This window comes from Canis lupus, chromosome 27 (genome assembly GCF_048164855.1).
Source record: "Canis lupus baileyi chromosome 27, mCanLup2.hap1, whole genome shotgun sequence".
Taxonomy (NCBI): domain Eukaryota; kingdom Metazoa; phylum Chordata; class Mammalia; order Carnivora; family Canidae; genus Canis; species Canis lupus.
In genome coordinates this window covers 13,842,463-13,860,766 of record NC_132864.1, presented here as the reverse complement: position 1 = coordinate 13,860,766, position 18,304 = coordinate 13,842,463, and the positions used below count along the sequence as shown (strand labels likewise).

The following is an 18,304-nucleotide window of genomic DNA, read 5'->3' as shown; positions in this document are numbered from 1 at the left end:
TAGAAATAATTTGAGGCTCAGGATGATAACTTCCTCCAAGGAAGACTTACTATTGCTTCTTATCAAATCACGGGTTGTGGTGATTTGAGGTTGGTTTCCAGCCTTTGTGAGAGCTTGTCCACGCACTTGCTTTCATCACTTTTTCATCACCCCTCCCTGCCCCACAGGCCTTTGAGCTGCCCTGGAATTACTTCTCAAACATTGGCATTGGTCCTTTACATTCCTGGAGTAGGCAAGGACGAGGCAATGGGGTGGAAGTGGCAGGAATGGAACTTTAGACATCTTTCTGGAACCTGTCTTCCAGGGCTGCCTTCCAAAGCCCCTCCCATCCACACACCATGGCAGGGCACAGGTGAAGCCTCCCCAGGGATCTCCACTGTGTTGTTGCTGTTGTTTACCTTCTGTATTTTGTGGTTTCCTCACTTCCATAGGGTTGATTTTTGGGAAGGGAGCCAGGCAGCCCATGCTATTCACCATCTTGGAAGGAATCAGAAACTCTTTCCAGTATTTGGCATTCATTCCAAGTTCCCTTGTGGCCTTGTCAAATTTAGAAATGTTTATGCAGCAGTTTTTGTCCAAAAGGACACAGAGTAAAGGTTATTAGTGAATTTTGTGCTACTTTTGCTTGTTCCAATTTATAGATGAAAAATTGTAATAAATAAGACTAAATAAGAAAGGGAACACATTTGAAACCATTAATTTAACACTCGGTGTTTATATTCCTTTTTTTAGTGTTTATATTCCTAATGCTTATAAAATGCTATGTCTTTTCTGTTTTATATTTCTACTCAGCTATTTATTATAGTAAAAATATTATTTATTTTTAACATTTAGCTTAGCCAGAGAGAAACAGAAAATGTATTGTAATGTAATATATTTCCATACTTTATATTTCAGAACTACCTTACTTTTAATCCAACAAATAATAAAGAATTGGTGAGCAATAGTAAAACACAGGCAATTTATTATGTGTGGGTAAGTAGAAATATTTTGATTTGTCTTAAATGTAGGGACAAGTATATGTTCATTCCCTGAGTACAGATGTTTTGGCAATGTAGTAATATAGCATCTACTTAGGAAGCAATAAAAATGTATTAAAATGTTTTGATTTAATTATAGCATTTATTTTAGTCTCATTGGAAATTAGTATATTAAATCAGAAGCAGATAATTTAAATTCCATTTAATTTTTTTAAGTAACGAGGCTAATATTTATTTGAATGTATTTAATGTATTTAACAGGTCTAAAATACAGGGTTTTACAAGACCCGGCTTTATCCCCTTTTAGAAAGGGATTAGCAAACAGATCAGCAATATATATACTGACACAGGGCAGAAATCAGGAGATTAAAAAAACATCAAAAGTCAAACATAAAATTACCATATGACCCAGCAATTCGTAAATCCAAAAGAATTTAAAACAGACATTCAAATACTTACATACAAATGTTCATAGCAGCAGCATTATTTGTAATAACCAAAAGGTAGAAGCAAGCCAAATACCCATCAACTAATGAATGAATAAACAAAATGTGGTGCCTCCATGCAATGGAATATGACTCAACCATAAAAAGAATGAGGCACCGACACCTGCTACATGGATGAGCCTCATAAACATCATGGTCAATGAAAGAAGCCAGACACAATAAGCCACGTGCTCCATGATTCCATTGATATGAAACCCAGGCAGCAAAGTACAGATTGGTGATTGTCTAGGGCTAGGGGAGGGGCACGAATGATGGCTTAATGGAGAGGGTCTTCCTTTTGGGGTAATGAAAATGTCCTGGAACTAGACAGAAGTGATGGTTGCACAACATTATTAATGTATGAAATGTCACTGAATTGTACACTCTAAAATGATTAATGGTTGGGGGTACCTGGCTGACTCAGCTGGTGGAGCATGTGGCTCTTGGTCTCCGAGTGTGAGTTCAAGCCCCACCCAAGTTGGGTGTAGAGATTACTTAAAAATAAAATCTTTAAAAAGAAAATAAAATGATTAATAGTTAATTTTATGTTATGTGAATTTTACCTAAATGAAAAATGCAAAGCAAGAACAAAAACACTGATCCAATCACTAATTTTCAGGGTAGTCCTTATTTCTGGTACTGTAGCTTTTAATGCCTTATAAATGTAGCAATCAGATTTGCATTAACTACCATTTAAAGTCACAATCATTTGTGGCATTTTTTTTATGTACTTGCTTTTCTTTCGAATGTTTTCAGATGTTCCTGGAGGCAGTGGGTTCTCTTACCTATAGAAATTGCAAAGCTCTGACCCTGTTTAGATTAATTTGTTTTGATTTTGCGGTTATGTTCTACTTTTGGAAAACCAGGTCTTTTTTTAGTAGTAACTATTTTTTCTGTACTTATCAGTATGAAGAGAGAGATATACTTGCTCACAGTGCCCCACGTTTAACAGAAAAAGTGAGTATGCCTATTGCATTTTTGTGTGTCAGATTTTGTGGAGAGTAAATATGTATGTGTAAGCTTACTCACTTTGAGCTACTCTGTATATTTTGATATTAAACCATTGGGAAATCATTTGGCATTTTTACTTGGGTCCTTTACCATATTGAATTGTCAGCTGAAAATAATAGAACCATTGTTCAAAATAAAATATTATGGAAAAGGAAGTTGACTACCCTGAGAAAATATTCAAAAAGTGATGGCTTTACTAATGTATGTGTACATATAACAAAGAATGAAAATTAGTTTGGAGTGATGTAGTAAATAGTTGAACACAAGTGGATCTTTTTAGGCTACCCAATTTTCAAAGTAATAACATGATTTTGGGTATTTAGACGTTTTAGAGCTAGTTGAAAGACAGTGAGGCAGGTGTTGGAGGCAAGAGTTTATCTTGCCTGGTTGCCTGGAGCTGTCACATCTGATGTGGATCTCGGGTCCCGTCTCCTGCAGCATTTTCTGCATTTGACACTCATGTAGTCTGCCCTCAGTGGTGGTTTCTTCTGCTTCCTTCCTTCACTCTTGGTATGATTTATAGAAATTTCTTTTTAAGAGGATATGCCAAAAAAAAAAAAAAAAAAGATGAGAGAGATGAATATAAAAAGATTATTTCTATCTGCAAACTCTTTTTCATAAATCAAAGTTATCAAAAAAATAAAGTCAATTCTCATTATTTGTGGTAGTTATTTTTCATAAAATCCCCACAGACCTCAGTTAGTGAATACAAAATCATTGTTCCTAGGAGAATCCTTGTTCCTAGGATTAGGTTCCTATCAGCCTCTGGTCATAACAGTTTCACTAGGAGATAGATATATAACCTTGATTTCTGTATGTTTTTGTTTGAAGACATCATATTTAATACATAATATTGATTCATTAACATTAATGCACAGCCAACAGCTCTGGTACACATGTCTGAATGAAGTTTATCTAACTCAGGTATATTCTCTGGAAGATACATCATGGCCTTCTCATGCTTAGGAATGCTAGACAGCATTTCAGTACTGTGTTTGAGGCACCAACAAAAAGCACCTCAAAGAAGTGAACAACATGGCACTAAGACCCTGAAAAGGACAGGTGTTTACACTTTGAGAGCTGAAGTAAGAAGGTAGAGCATGTCCTTGATTGACCTCAGCTAGGAACGTGCACACAGGGAGAGCCAAATTTTTGCCACTCCGCACATCTACATGTCTGCAAACAATCATGGAAGTGCCACAAGGATTGATTTCAGGGTTATAAATAAATTTTAGTGAGTAGGTGAGTTTGCAAATACAGAATCCACAAATTAGAATTGACTGCAGTTTGAAATGATGAAAATGCCTTGCATGGAAACAGAGCAGCTCTTAAACCCTGATGCCCTTACTTGACCAATCATTGTTTTACTGACTCTCTTGTGTTCAAGGCAGAAGAGGTAAACCTTAGGGTCTTCTCTGTGTAGTTAGAGAACCGGGCAGCAAACTTGCTGTATCACAAGACAAATGGAGGAGTTTCTTTGATTTATTCATTCACTAAACATTCACTGAGGGGCTCCCGTAACCACTCTGGGTTCTTTCTACACTTTGTCTCCAAGACTGCCTAAGAAAGATGGCCCTAGTTCCTTATTGTATGTAGCAGAAATTTCATGAGGAGTCAGGGACATGTCTATGTACAGTGCTTAATTTCTACTGATGGGAAAATTGTTTATGGGAAAAGTTTATAAGACTGGGATAATTATTTTGTGATATCTTACAACTGGAGCATGCTTTTGCTTGCAACAGACATTAGTTTCTTTATCAGTTTCTGAAACCTCAGAGAAGTTGAACAGGTATCAACAAGTGATTAACCATTTTTCATTTGCTTTAAGCAAACAGTTTAATTAAGCCAGTACATAACCCTTCACTTTCTCCTAGCAAACCTGCAGAGGTTTAGAACTGCCTGCACCACGGCAATCCACGAGGGAGAGATTTCTTAGTGATTTAAAACATTTTAAAAATCTTTTTCCTACTGTATATCACTGTAATATATATGCTGCATTGATAAATGCTTTGTTTTATATTTATTACCAATGGTAACTTATAACCTGTCTTTTGAAATGCAGACATTCAACAAGCTTGTGGGAAAATTTAGCCAGACAGTCTTTCACTTGAATTTAACACAAATACTCTCAGCAACAATGGAAGGGAAGCTGGTTGTCTGGGACATACACCGCCCGTCATCATCTGCCTCCACCTCTGTGGGCTTTCCTCAAATCAAACCTTGTAAATTGGTTCATTTGCAGAAAGAGGGCATCACTGTTCTTACTACAGTTGATAGGTAATTAACTTAATTAAAAAGAAGTGGTCGATGATTACAAAAGTATATTAAAACCCTTTTGGATGTATACATGTATTTTGTAAATCCATAGAATATTTCTGGGGAAATTCATTATTAACTGGGAATGTTTGTTGCCTCTGGGAAGAGAACAGAGAATTAGGATCATGGGTGGGGGTAGATTCACCTCTTCTTATAGTCTCATTTGTACTAATTGGCTTGCTGCTGCTTTTTTTTTAATCATGGGCATGTATTACTTTTTAAAATCCCTTTGTGTTGGTGAAACAAAAAATAACTTGTTTTTTCCTTCCATACTAATTAGACTTATTTTGCATCCTGAATTTTACATACTTTAATTTAAAGAAAATAACGTGTATAGCTATATTATTTTTTCTGTTTACAAAATAACACCCATTATGAAAAGATGAAATACAGCAAAACTTTATAAAGTTCACTGACTTGAGAGGCTGTGGGGGCTCAGAGAGGATCTTTTAAAAGCCTTTGTCTCAGACAGAAAAGGATTCACATTCCGGATGCATTCCTTCCTTGCTGAGTGACTGGGGGAAAGAGACTTAACTTTTCTGACTCAATTTTTCCATCTGCAAAATGGGCATGACATCTCTCTCTCAGAGTGATTTCATGAGGATTTTGTAAGACAAGCCATGTAAAACTCACAGCACCTTTTCTGGCACAGGGGAGCTCTAGATGAAATAATCATTATTTGTATGTTAGAGAAGGTCCCAACAATGATGGAGGAAATTGCCTAATGACAAAGACCATGCCCATGTGGTTGGAGTCACTGTGCCATCTGTTTTCTAGGAACACTGCTTTCCTTTTCATTGATTTTAATCCAGGGAGCAGTGAAGTCCTGTCATGGCTTTACAAAGAGAAATGCAAATTGTCCTTACTCAGGGGTATGGAAAAGACAGTAGAGAATTGCAGTTGATGATGAATCAACAGTTGAGGGTTAGGGCCCATTGAAGACCGGGCCTGAGTTCCCCTCTCTCCATGTTAAATAAAACCCAGCCAGGACCAGGGAGCCCATGAAGGAGCTTGAAACTACTTGGCCTGTTTTGCTGCTTCTGTCCAGCAGAGGGCAGTGAAAGATGTTCCAGCCAATTACTCTGCCCACCTGCCTTCGTTTATTAATCAGAAACTACATTTAATCACTTTGCATATATAAGAGGAAATTCATCCCCCTACTTCTCCCCCCCTCCCCGCCCCGTGATTAGACTTATGTCAGAGGCTTTAAAAAAAAAAAGCCCACTTGGGATGGATCTGAAGACTGGAAAGAAAAGCCATTTTGTCACGCAGCACTGTCTTTGGCTGTGATGACTGGACAGGGTTTTACCACGGTTCTGACAGCAGTGTCTTCCAGTAAAGCGGCTTGTGTGCTATTGCCAAGCTGTGTGATTTCGGAGGGCTAGTAGATGGTCTCTGTTGTCATCTGTGGTCTCATGGCAGAGGCTGTAAATCACAGCCCACTGGCACTACACGTGGCTGCTCTGGGAAGGAAGGGATAGGAGAGCCAGTATGTACTTTGCATTAGGTACACCTGGATCCCTGCATCATGTAGCCACAGGGCCTGATAGGGTTGCCATGGATAAGTGTGTCCCCTGCGATATTTGGGACATACTTTTTTTTTTTTTAAGATTTTTTATTTATTCTTAGAGACACAGAGAGTGAGAGAGAGGCAGAGACACAGGCAGAGGGAGAAGCAGGCTCCATGCAGGGAACCTGACGTGGGACTCGATCCCGGGTCTCCAGGATCACACCCGGGCTGCAGGCAGCTCTAAACCGCTGCACCACTGGGGCTGTTGGTACATACTTCTACAAAAAGATTACTCATTGTTTTTTAAAGATTTTATTTATTTGAGAGAGAGAGGGTATGAGTGAAGTGAGGGGCAGAGGGAGAAGCAGACTCCTTGCTGAGCAGGGAGCCCAACGTGGGGCAAAATCAGCCTCGTAGGACAGTATTAGACAGTATTAGGCGACGTTTTTACAACACCTGGAGCCCAGAGCCTGAGGCATTAGATGGTACTTACTACTGTTAGTTAACAAACGGGTGTTTTCTCCATTTCAGCTACATTGTCACAGGTGATATTAGAGGTAACATTAAGTTCTATGATCACAACCTGTCCATTGTTAACTGGTACAGCCACTTCAAACTCAGCTCCATAAGGACTCTGTCCTTTTCAAAGACTCCAGCGGCTCCACCCACCGAAAAATCAAACTATCCTCCAGACTGCACTCTAAAAGGTGACTTTTTTATTGTGAGGTAAGTTGTTAATAGATCTAGTCATTTGAATGGCTGAAAAATGATTGATGTCTTCTGTTAGTGGGCATGCAGTGGGATGTTCACCTTGTTCACTTGTTCTGTCCAAGATAGAACTGAATTTCCTCATCAGTCCTTGCAGATGAATCTCCACTTGCTGATTATAATCACTAGTCAGTCATTTTTTTTAATGAAGCATATTTTCATATTAAGAATCTTTAGCGACTGGAAGCTGGAAAGGGCTTATCTCTGAGCTCTAATCTCTGCTGTGTTTGGCGTCCTTTGCCGTAGCTTGGTGTCTGTCTTTCCTTGAAGCTGAGTTTGTCCTAGCGCTGCGGTTAAAGGCATTTGATAATTAATAGCCATAACATTTCAAGACTGAATTATCTGTGAGTCTGCTTAATTACCCTTGCAGTATTTGCAGGCACATCTGTATGTGTGCACCAAACTCCATATTTGCATACACAAATGAATATTTGCATGTGCAGATTAGCTAATTGTACAACTGACTGTCCATCTGCATACTTAATGACTCAATTTACATGTAGAAATGTGGGCTTTTTCACTTGCAAATGGAGGCTGTTGGGTATTGGTAGTATATTTTTGGAGATGTTGGGTTAATAATGTCACTAAATTACAGACGACAGAGGCGTTTCATGTGCAATTAGAAGCAGAATAGCTGGCATGCCCCATTCCCTGCAAACACTGATACTGTTTGGTCTCTCCTTGGCAAACAGGAATTTTATCATTGGAACATCTGATGCAACAGTGTACCACTTAACGACAGATGGGACCAAACTTGAGAAGTTATTCGTGGAACCCAAGGATGCCATTTGTGCCATCTCCTGCCACCCATATCAACCCCTCATCGCTATTGGGAGTTTCTGTGGGATGATCAAAGTGTGGGATTATGAAAAGAAAAAATACCTTTTCAGCAGGGTCTTCGAGAAGGGGCTTGGTGTCCAGAGTCTAACCTACAATCCTGAAGGTATTTTCATTTTATCAGCCTGTCTTAGGCTCCAAATTGAAAACAGACCCAAATGACTGTGCCATTGGCTGCAACAACTCCAAGAGGTTTCCCTTGACAGCACTCCCCCCCCCAGCAGACTAGATGAGACAGCTTGTCTCTCTGGGCCTTGCAGCTCTCCATGCCTAGTAGCATCTGAGCACTCATCCCAGAGCCTCATGCTTTTCAGCTTGTTTCTCCTGCCAGGGTTCTTGTCTGTCCTGTTCATTGTTCATTGCTGTCTCCTCAGCGCCTAGAACACGGCCTGGCCTAGAGTCGATATTTTTTGAATGAATAAAGTCCTTTTCTAGCATTGTTCTCTGGATTATGATTTCAGGAGTCCTTCTTGGAGCTGGCTTCACTGAGGGGACAGTTTATATTCTTGATGCAATGTCCTTAGAAAACCAAATCCCAGAGCCTTTCAAATATTCCAGAACAAATGTGACTCACATCAGCTTCTCCCATGACTCCCAGTACATGGCAACCGCTGTAAGTGTTTCCACTGAGTGCTGTCCAGTGATCTGAGCAACCTTGTTTATGACCAAAAGGGAGAGAGGGCTGGAGAGGGGGTGGCAGGGATGGGAAGTGACTGCTAATGGATTCGGGGTTCTTTTTGGGGTTGTGAAAATGCTCTAAAATTGTGGTGGAGAGCCAGAGCTCTGTGAATATACTAAAAAAGCATGGTATTGTACACTTTCAAGGTGTGAATTGTGTGCAGTGTGAACTGTGTCCCCACAAAGCCACTATAGAGAGAGGAGGGACTCTCACTCGAAATGAGACCAGGCCTCAGGACTTGCAGACTGGGCTTCTGCCCTCCTGACAGCTCATTTCAGTGTGTTGGTTTCTGGACCCCTTTCTTGGTATCCATTCTTTCATCTTTCCCTTTGATTTTTAACAAGATGATATTCTCATTTATCTCAAAGCACAGTCTTCCCCTGGTATTTTGGATTCTGTTCCTTACCTCCGTGACTAGGGCTCTTAAGCTCAGCAAAGATTTTCTGAGACCTTTAACCTCTCCTTTCCAGCCAGCTTTCCTGGTCTGCAGTGTGCTCATCTTGCCTTGGTGTTCGGTGAGGGGGAAGATCCACTGCTTCCCCATCCCTTCTGCTCCCCCACCCCTGTCTGGTCCCTCCCCTCCTGCCCTGGTCTGTATGCTCCAAACCTCCACGCCCCTGCAACTGCTGACTCAGGTGTCGCCTTCCCTTCAGGCTGATCTTACACACTCTTCTACCCGGTTCACTCTCAGCCATGATGCTCTTTAGAACTCATACCTTTTTCATTTTGTGTCAAGGACAAAGGTCAAAGAGTCAGGGTTTCAGTTTTCCACACAGAATGAAGTAGGGACAAGAAAGAAAAGTAAGGCCACCAGTGTCAGGTAGAGGCTTTCTACCCACTCACTATTACCTTTGTGGATTATCTACTTTTAACTAATTTTCTCATCTGTAAAATTAGTGTTATTATTTGCTTGGATAGACTAAAATTTCTTTCTGGATAAAATATTCTAAAAGCAACATTAATATGAAAAACTATGGTGATGATTTTTAAGTTACAAAACTTAAAAAGAAATAACTTCTGCTCTTTTGCTCTGATTTAGGATGTGCATTTCACTGTGGCCGTTTACAAGGTGATAGTAAAAAATGGACACCGGGTCTGGGAATACCTGGCAAGGCTTCGATCTCATCGCAAAAGCATCCGCAGTCTCCTGTTTGGGGTTCAACTGGACAGCAATGAGCCGAGACTGTTAAGCCTTGGGAAAGATAGGCTCTTGGTGAGCTGTTCAGTGTCCATTTACTTTGTCACTGGGGCTGCGTGTGTTTCATTCTTGTGTCCCTGGTGTCTGGCATAGAACTGGGCCCATGGTCTGTGTGCTTGTTGACATAAACAAATGTACAATGAGGTAGCATAAACCTCCTTGCATTGACACTTGGTCTCAAGGATGTGCAAACGTAATATTCCTTTCAGTAGAAACTGTTCTTGGAATTTTGAATTTGGGTCTTGTCCCTGGCTCGTGATCTGTGGTCCCTTCCTTTCCCATGATGCTGGGCAGCAGTCACAGCTCCTTGTTAGCCACACAACCATGAGGGTCGATCACCAGTACACTGCCACCTACACCCACACGACCATTCTGTTTGTCATTTTCAGTCCAGAGTTCAATAAATTACACAGCATAGTCAGCATTTTGTTATAAAATAGGCTTCGTGGTAGATGATTTTGTCCAACTGTAGGCTCATGTCAGTATTCTGAGCATATTTAGTGTGGGCCAGTTAGGCTATAGTGTTCCATGGGTTAGGTGTATTAAATACATTTTTGACTTAATGATATTTTAAACTTAAAACGGGTTTATTGGAATGTAACCCCATCATGAAGCAAAGAAGATCTGTATCTATCCATCTTAACTTCCTTTCTTGCTCCCTCCCTTTCTTCCATCCGCTTCTCTCCTTTACAATGGCCGGCCATCCATCCATTCATTATGGTCTGGCTGCCAAACATACACATGGGTGAAATTCAGCAAGCTGCTAATTTATGACTGTCAAGTGCTGAGATTTATATATGAATTAGTTCATATCCTCAAAGAGTTCCCAAGATAATGGTAAGGGAAAGAGTATAATATAACTGAAAGTTCAGGTTTTGGACTCAGTTGGACCTTAATTTGAATTCTCACCCTACTACTTCTTAGCTCTGTGGCCTTGGGCAAGCCACTGAACCTCTCTGAACATCTGTTTTCTAATGTGTAAATTAGAAACCTCTCTGAACATCTGGTTTCTAATCTGTCATACAACAGTATGACTTGGCAGGGCAGGCATGAGTATTAAGCGGCATCATGTTTTTAGAGCACTTAGCTCATTGTCTTTGCTCAGAAGGAATGCGCCATAATGGCAGCTTATTAGGAGTGAGGGTCTAAGCAAGTCTTAGGAGGACCAATGCTGTCTCTCCCAGAATAGGACTATTGACTGACTTCATTTGGCTCAGTCCTCATGTGTGTCTATCTGGGCTCCTCTGCAGATTGAGTATAATCTTCTTAGGAGCCGCAAAGACAACCTGGAAGTCTTGGACATTCACCGAACCGACCAGGGCAACTATCCCACCTGTATGGTCTGGTACCCACCACTCACCAAGGAACTCTTCCTGCTCGTTTGCAACAGTGGCTACAAAGTGAAACTTTTTAATTCTATCACAAAAATGTGCAGGTAAGCAAGAGGAGCTTCCTGCTGATGTGATGCATAAATCACTTTCTCCACCCCTTGTTTATTTTAAGTTCCAACTTACAGACCTGCGAGCAGCTTGGCTACCTTTGCTATCACTCACTATGCAGAGGAGGAAACCAAGGCACAGAAAAGTTGAGTAATTCTCCCCCAGGGTCACATGGCTGGGAAGTTGCCAGAGGCAGGATACAAATCCAGAGCCCTTGCTTCTGAGCCCAACATTGCATGGAGATGAGGAACCCAGAGCTTAGTGCCTAAGGCTCAGTGAAGGAACCTGGAAAGTTACTGACACTTTATAAACTCTCCTGTCTTTCCCTATGGATAAAAAAATATATTTTCTTTCTTTTTTAAAAAATATTTTATTTATTCATGAGAGACATACAGAGAGAGGCAGAAACATAAACAGAGGGAGAGGGAGGCTCCCCTGTGGGGAGCCTGATGTGGGACGATCCCAGGACCCCAGATCATGACCTGAGCCAAAGGCAGACACTCACCACTGAGCAACCTAGGTGCGCCAAAAATATATTTTCACTTGAAGACTACCAATCATGCAGTTTTTTAAAAAAGGATTATTTTTTAAAGTAATCTCCATACCCATTGTGGGGCTCAAACTCAACCGCCAACCAGGTGCCCCTACTTGTGCAATTTTCCTTATTTTTGGTTCCTAAAGGAGTTTTAAGTTTACCTGATGGCATTCATGTGTTCACTCACTAAGTATTTACCCAGCCCCTACCTGAGCCAGGTTCTGTCCGAGGTGCTGAAGGTAGGGATGAAAACAGCAATGTTCCTGATGCCATGAATTTGCATCTTGGTAGAGGAGTAGAGTTCGCGGGAGAGGCTGGGCTGGAGGTCCACATTTGAGGCCAGGAGCACACGGTGTTTTAAAGCCATGAGAGAGGAGCACTTAGGTGGCTCAGTGGTTGAGCATCTGCCTGGGCTCAGGGTGTGATCCCAGGGTCCTGGGATCGAGCCCTGCATTGGGCTCCCTGTGGGGAGCCTGCTTCTCCCTCTACCTATGTCTCTGCTTCTCTCTGTGTGTCTCCTGTGTCTCTCATGAACAAATAAATAAAATCTAAAAAAAAGAATAATAAAGCTATGAGAGAAGAGAAAATTCTAGAGGGGAAAAGCGTGTAGAGGTGCACCAAAGGACCAAGCCCAGGGCACCCAAAGCTCAGCATCTCAGAGCAGCAGCTCCTCCATCCTGAAATAGGTCTGTGTCTATGGTTGGCCCTTGTGCTGCTAGGCCTGGGGCCCCCAGGGTTTGCTCCCCATGATAGATACAGATTAGGGTGCACCATTCCTGCACCAGGGCTCTGCATTCATCTTCAACAACCCCACCCCCACCCCCAAGTAGTGTCCCACTGAGGCTCAGAGAGGTGACAGAACTTGCTGCTCAGGATAAGGTGGCACTTAACCCTTGAGCCTAGTCCTGACTCTGTCCTCCACATGACACCGCTGGACCCTGGTGCAGCCCTGGCTATGGGGTCAGTCAGCCCTAGAGCGCATCCCCATTCTGCCTGTGGTTTGGCTGCCTTGAAGGTACTGAGGCTAGAGAAACAGAGGTGAGAATGCATTAGTGACCTCACCTGAGAGAAGGAAATAAGAAGCCAATGGCAGCTGGCCCCATGCTTGAGAATGATCAGCGTTTGGAAATGTCTCTCAGGAAGATAGATCCTCGGAGGCCAGGATCACCCAAGATGGTCATCATCTTCTTCTTTTTAAAAACATTTGTTCCCAGAAGGGTACAAGGAAAAATGACTATGAAATGCCATGTCATGTGTCAGGAACAGGAGAGAAATCCAGCACAATTTTTAAAAAAAATATTAAGACAGGGCAGCCCCGGTGGCTCAGCGGTTTAGCGCTGCCTGCAGCCCAGGGTGTGATCCTGGAGACCCGGGATCGAGTCCCACATCGGGCTCCTTGCATGGAACCTGCTTCTCCCTCTGCCTGTGTCTCTGCCTCTCTCTGTGTGTCTCTCATGAATAAATAAATAAAATGTTAAAAAAAAATAAAAATAAAAATAAAAAATATTAAGACACTGGGAAGGAGGCATTTGAAAGAAATGGGTAGAAAAGAAATTTTAGGAAGATCTCAGAATCTTCGTACATCATCTTTAATGGGCACAAACTTTTTGGACATGGTATATTCCATATCCAAGTCCTGAATAAATCTGAGTTCACCATATGCAAGTCCTGAGTAAATCTGAGTTCATCCTACATTGGGGATGGAGGGCCCACCCAGGCTCTAAATTCCTGCTGACAGTTACTAAGCAGGGACTTCGAGCCACACAGTTTAGAGCTTCTGCCACTGACAATTGGAAATTAGCATAAGGCATCTTTTTATTTTCATTAAAAGTTTTTTTTTCATAAAGTGTCTTTAAAAAAATAATTTATCGGGGCAGCCCGGGTGGCTCAGCGGTTTAACACCACCTTCGGCCCGGGGTGTGATCCTGGAGACCCGGGATCGAGTTCCCATATCGGGCTCCCTGCACGAAGCCTGCTTCTCCCTCTGCCTGTGTTTGTGCCCCTCTCTCTCTCTGTGTCTCTCATGAATAAATAAATAAAATCTTAAAAAATAATTTATCAAAGTGAAATTTGATAACATAAAAACTAATCATTTTAGAAGAACCTGGGTGGTTCTGTTGGTTAGGTATCTGACTCTTGATTTTGAGATTGTGGGATCGAGTCATGCAAGGGGCTCTCTGCACTCAGTAAGGAGGCTGCTTGAGATTTTCTTTCTCCCTGTCCCTCTGCCTCTCCACCCATGCACTCTCTCTCTCTCAAATAAATAACTAAAATCTTTTTAAAAAACACTAATCATTTTAAAGTCAACAGATCAGTGGCATTTAATGCATTAACAATGTTAAGCAATCAACACCTGTATCTAGTTCCAGAACATCTCCATCATTCCCAAGTAAAGCTCCTTTGCATAAAGCATCTTTTAAGTTGTAGGAATAACAAAGCCTCATAACTGTAGCTTAGCTGGGAAGGAATTGCATTTTCATGATAAATCCAAAACAATTTTAAAATGCACTTAAAATATTTAGAACTTGAAAAGATAGCTCACAGGAAAAAGCCAATAAACCTATGAGCAGATGTTCACTAGTGTATCAGAGATGCAAATGAAAACAAGACATCGTCTTTCACGAGTCAGATTAGCAAAATAAAAATGATTGACATGGCACAGTGCTGGCAAAGGTATAAGTGGGCAGGTACTCTCACTGGCTGCTAGGAGGACATGGAAACTGGGGAGTCCCTTTTGGGAGAGCAATTTGCTCCTCCCTGCTAAATTGGATCATGTCCTCTGACGTCTAGGAATGTAGCCCACAGACGTCCTCACACAGTATGCCAAGACGTAAGTAAAAGGATGTCTTGCTCGAAAATATTTTCAAAAATGGAAACAAGCCAGATGTCCATTAATAGGGGATTAGTTAAATGATGGCTTAGTACTACACTGAAACATGATGCTGCTTTTAGAAAAGAAAAAGTAAGCTCCTGTGTGTAATGTGGGAATATCTCTAGGACATAATATATTTTCATATAAAATTACATTTCTATAATTTATCTAATTTTTAAAAGATTTTGTTTATTTGAGAGAGAGAACGAGAGAGTGAGCAGGATCGGAAGAGGGGCAGAGGGAGAGAGAGAAGCAGACTCCCTGCTGAGCAGGGAATCCAATGTAGGACTGGATCCCAGGATTCCAGGATCATGACCTGAGCCAAAGAAAGGCAGACACTTAACTGACTGAGCCACCAGGTGCCCTAATTTATCTAATTTTCACCTAAAACTATAATTATCTAGGTTAGAATATACAAAAGAAATTCTCGAGTCCTAGACACCAAACTGTTACCCACAATTATCTGGGGATAAAGGGTGCAGCAATGTGGGGATCTAGGTAGGTTATCTATCTTATGCATGTCTACATGTGTGAAATTGTTCACAATGAATATGTACTACTTGTTCAATGAGAAACAAAAGATAATAGCTTTATGAAATTGTTGGATACATGTTTAACAATGCTATGTGACAGTTACATGGCTCCTACTATGTGCCAGAAGTGGTTCTGTGTGCTGTTTATTAGCCTACCTAATGTTTCCCACGGTCTCCTGAGGTAGGCAGACTATTTTGACTTTTTTTTGGGGGGGTGGGTTTTTCTGTTTTATAATGTAAATTAAGATATAATTTACATATCATAAATTTACCACATTCCCATGGCTTTTACTATATTCATCAAGTTGTGCAACCATCACCACTACCTGATTCAAGAATATTTCCATCACCTCAAACAACCCCCCCAAACCCATTGGCAGTCACTCCCCTTCCCCCCACTCCTGCCCCACTCTTGGCAACCACCCAGCTCTGTTCTATCTCTGTGGATTTGTCTATTCTGGATATTTCATGTAAGTGGAATCATAGGATATGTGACTTTTTGTGTCTGGCTTCTTTCACTCAGCAGGATGTCTTCAGAGTTAGTCCCTAGGTCTAGTGTGTGTCAGTTTTTCATTCCTTTTTTATGGCCAGGTCATAGTCCATTGTAGAGACATACCCTCTTTATCCATTCACCCGTTGTCAGACATTTCTGGCATCTCTGTTTGGGGCTGTTGTGAACATCTGTGTGTAGGTTTCTGTGCAGAGACCTCATCATGGAATAGCCACGTCACACAGTAACTCTGTTTAACCATTTGAGAAGCCGCCAGACTATTTCCCAAAGCAGTGCCACAGGCTCACGTTGCCACCAGCAGTGTGTGGCAGTTCCACATTCACTGCAGCCTTGCCCCTCTTTAAGGGTCCAAGCTGGGTTTCAAACCAGAGTCTGCCCCTAGCCATGTCTCCCTGCCTTCTGTCCTGAAGCTCCTGTTTTGCTAGCTTTAGGGAAGGTATTGCTCTGGGCTTAGGGTAATGTCCCATAACCTCACCTTGGATCAGATTAAAGAAGTCTGACTATTGCTGGGGTATGATTCACGACCATTTGCTTCCTGGACAGGACAGTGTTTTGAAAGTCTGTGTGTTGCACTTGGACCTGAATGTCAGGTGTCTGGAGCCATGGATGGCACCTCATTCCGCTCTCTTGACCTGCTGCCGGGAAAGGGGTGTTTTCCTACGTCCTGCCAATGCATGTCACTTCCTCACCACGTTTTTTTGTCCCTTGTTCCTGTACACATTCTTGAGGCATAATGTTCTCTTTACTCAGCTGTCGAGGAGGAAAGTCAAAGCCTCCACCACGAAAAGCATTCTTCACAATCAGACTTTCCCTGGAGCATTTACTGTTTGGAGCTGTTGCCCCTTATTTATGGCAGCTGTTAGCAGAGGTTGAGAGAGAGGTTCCTACCTGAGTGACAGGACAGGAAATTGGGAATGCAACATGTGCATGGTATTATGAAAGGTAGCTAGTCATGAAACCTACTTCAGATTTGTGGAATAATAATAATAAAAAAAAGTGTTTCTTTTTTTCCTCCTGCAGAAAGACACTTCTTGGGCCAGTGTTTGGTTCTCCCATTGAGCAGATACAAATCCTTCCAGTGAAAACCACTTTGGAACTGCAGAAACGCTACATGGTGTTTATTAACAGAGACAAGGTATCAGCCTTTGCTCTCTGCCTCTGTGAGATGACTCTGTGTGTTTTGAGTAGCAGTCAGCTCCAAGTAGGATAAGACTCAAGGATGCTGGGTGTCATAGCCAAGCCTAGCTACTTCTGTCCCCGTGAATAGTGATACTGAAAATTGCCATAAATAAGTGAAAATTGGGTCTTAGGAAGCATTTCGGAGTAGAGTTACTGAATTTTTTTGTACTCCCATGAAGACAGCAAAGGATTTTTTTCCTTCTGATTTATTTATATGGAAAAATCTTTTTTAAAAAATTTTATTTATTTGAAAGAGAGAGAGAGAGCATGTGAGCAGGATGAGGGGCAGAGGGAGAAGCAGATTCCCCGCTGAGCAGAGACACCCCCCCCCGCAACTCCATGTGGGGCTCAATCCCAGGACCCTGGGCCTGAGCCAAAGGCAAATGCTTAACTCACTGAGCCACCCCAGCACCCCTACATGGAAAAATCTTATAAAGACATGCAACTAGTTACACTTCATTCTACAGTTAATAATCTTTCAATAATAATATTGAAAAGCATAAAATCATAGGATTCCAAATTATTCTGGAAAACCTTGGATGTAAAGACAGGTGAAAGCTTACTTCCTGTGTCTCTACCAGAACCTGGCATCTCTCTCTTCGGGACCCACCCCACAGGGGTCAGTGTCTGTGAAGCCCAGGCCATGTGAAATGGATCTCTCACACACACAGGTAGTTCCAGATGCACAGGTGTTTCCAGGAAACAGCACTGGAACTGACATGTAAACATGCCAGGCCCTAACCTGGGGCCCAGTTTTCTGACTCTGAATTTCCAATTACATGTTCCCCTCCAGGTTGGACTTCAGATCTTACCAGTTGATGGCAATCCACATAAAACATCTGCTATCGTATGCCACCCAAGTGGGGTGGCAGGAATGGCCCTTTCCTACGACGGCTGCTATGCCTTCACGGCTGGAGGACAGGATCGGTCGGTGGTGCAGTGGGAAGTCAATGTAAGGTATGTGATGAGTGAGAAGCTCAGCCCTGCACAGAAGGTCAAGTGCAGACCCTCTTTTTTTAACCAACAACAGCAGGCCTGGCCTTCAGGTTGCTCCCTGTGACATGTCTATGTTCATGTGCGGATGAAAGGTTATTTTTTTTTAAGATTATTTATTTATTCATGAGAGACAGAGAGAGAGAGGCAGAGACATAGGCAGAGGGAGAAGCAGGCTTTCCGCCAGAAGCCTGATGCAGGACTTTATCCAGGACCCCAGGATTACGCCCTGAGCCGAAGGCAGATGCTCAACCACTGAGCCACCCAGGCGTCCCCGGACGAAAGGTTATTATTCTGCTTCAGGGACTGATGGAATTTGCAGTGAAGGCAGTGTGATTCCACCTCATTCTCGTGAGGCCCCTGAAATACTTCCTGCTCTGTCATCTGCAAATTCACACCAGCTAGAAAGAGCTTGCCCAAATCTCTGAAGCATGGGTAACAGCAAGCATAAGAGTATT

The 18,304-nt window shown here is 42.0% G+C and overlaps 1 protein-coding gene across 1 annotated transcript in view; it reads left to right on the top strand.

Annotated features, from left to right (window-relative positions):
- CFAP251 (cilia and flagella associated protein 251) overlaps positions 1-18,304 on the top strand; it is a 66,942-nt gene that overhangs the window by 22,477 nt on the left and 26,161 nt on the right. The window contains exons 9-18 of the mRNA XM_072802410.1: positions 898-975; positions 2,372-2,422; positions 4,539-4,753; positions 6,834-7,028; positions 7,763-8,013; positions 8,369-8,520; positions 9,626-9,799; positions 11,035-11,219; positions 16,695-16,809; positions 17,647-17,810. Coding sequence (XP_072658511.1) covers positions 898-975; positions 2,372-2,422; positions 4,539-4,753; positions 6,834-7,028; positions 7,763-8,013; positions 8,369-8,520; positions 9,626-9,799; positions 11,035-11,219; positions 16,695-16,809; positions 17,647-17,810 — 1,580 coding nt within the window. The remainder of the gene's footprint in view (positions 1-897; positions 976-2,371; positions 2,423-4,538; positions 4,754-6,833; positions 7,029-7,762; positions 8,014-8,368; positions 8,521-9,625; positions 9,800-11,034; positions 11,220-16,694; positions 16,810-17,646; positions 17,811-18,304) is intronic.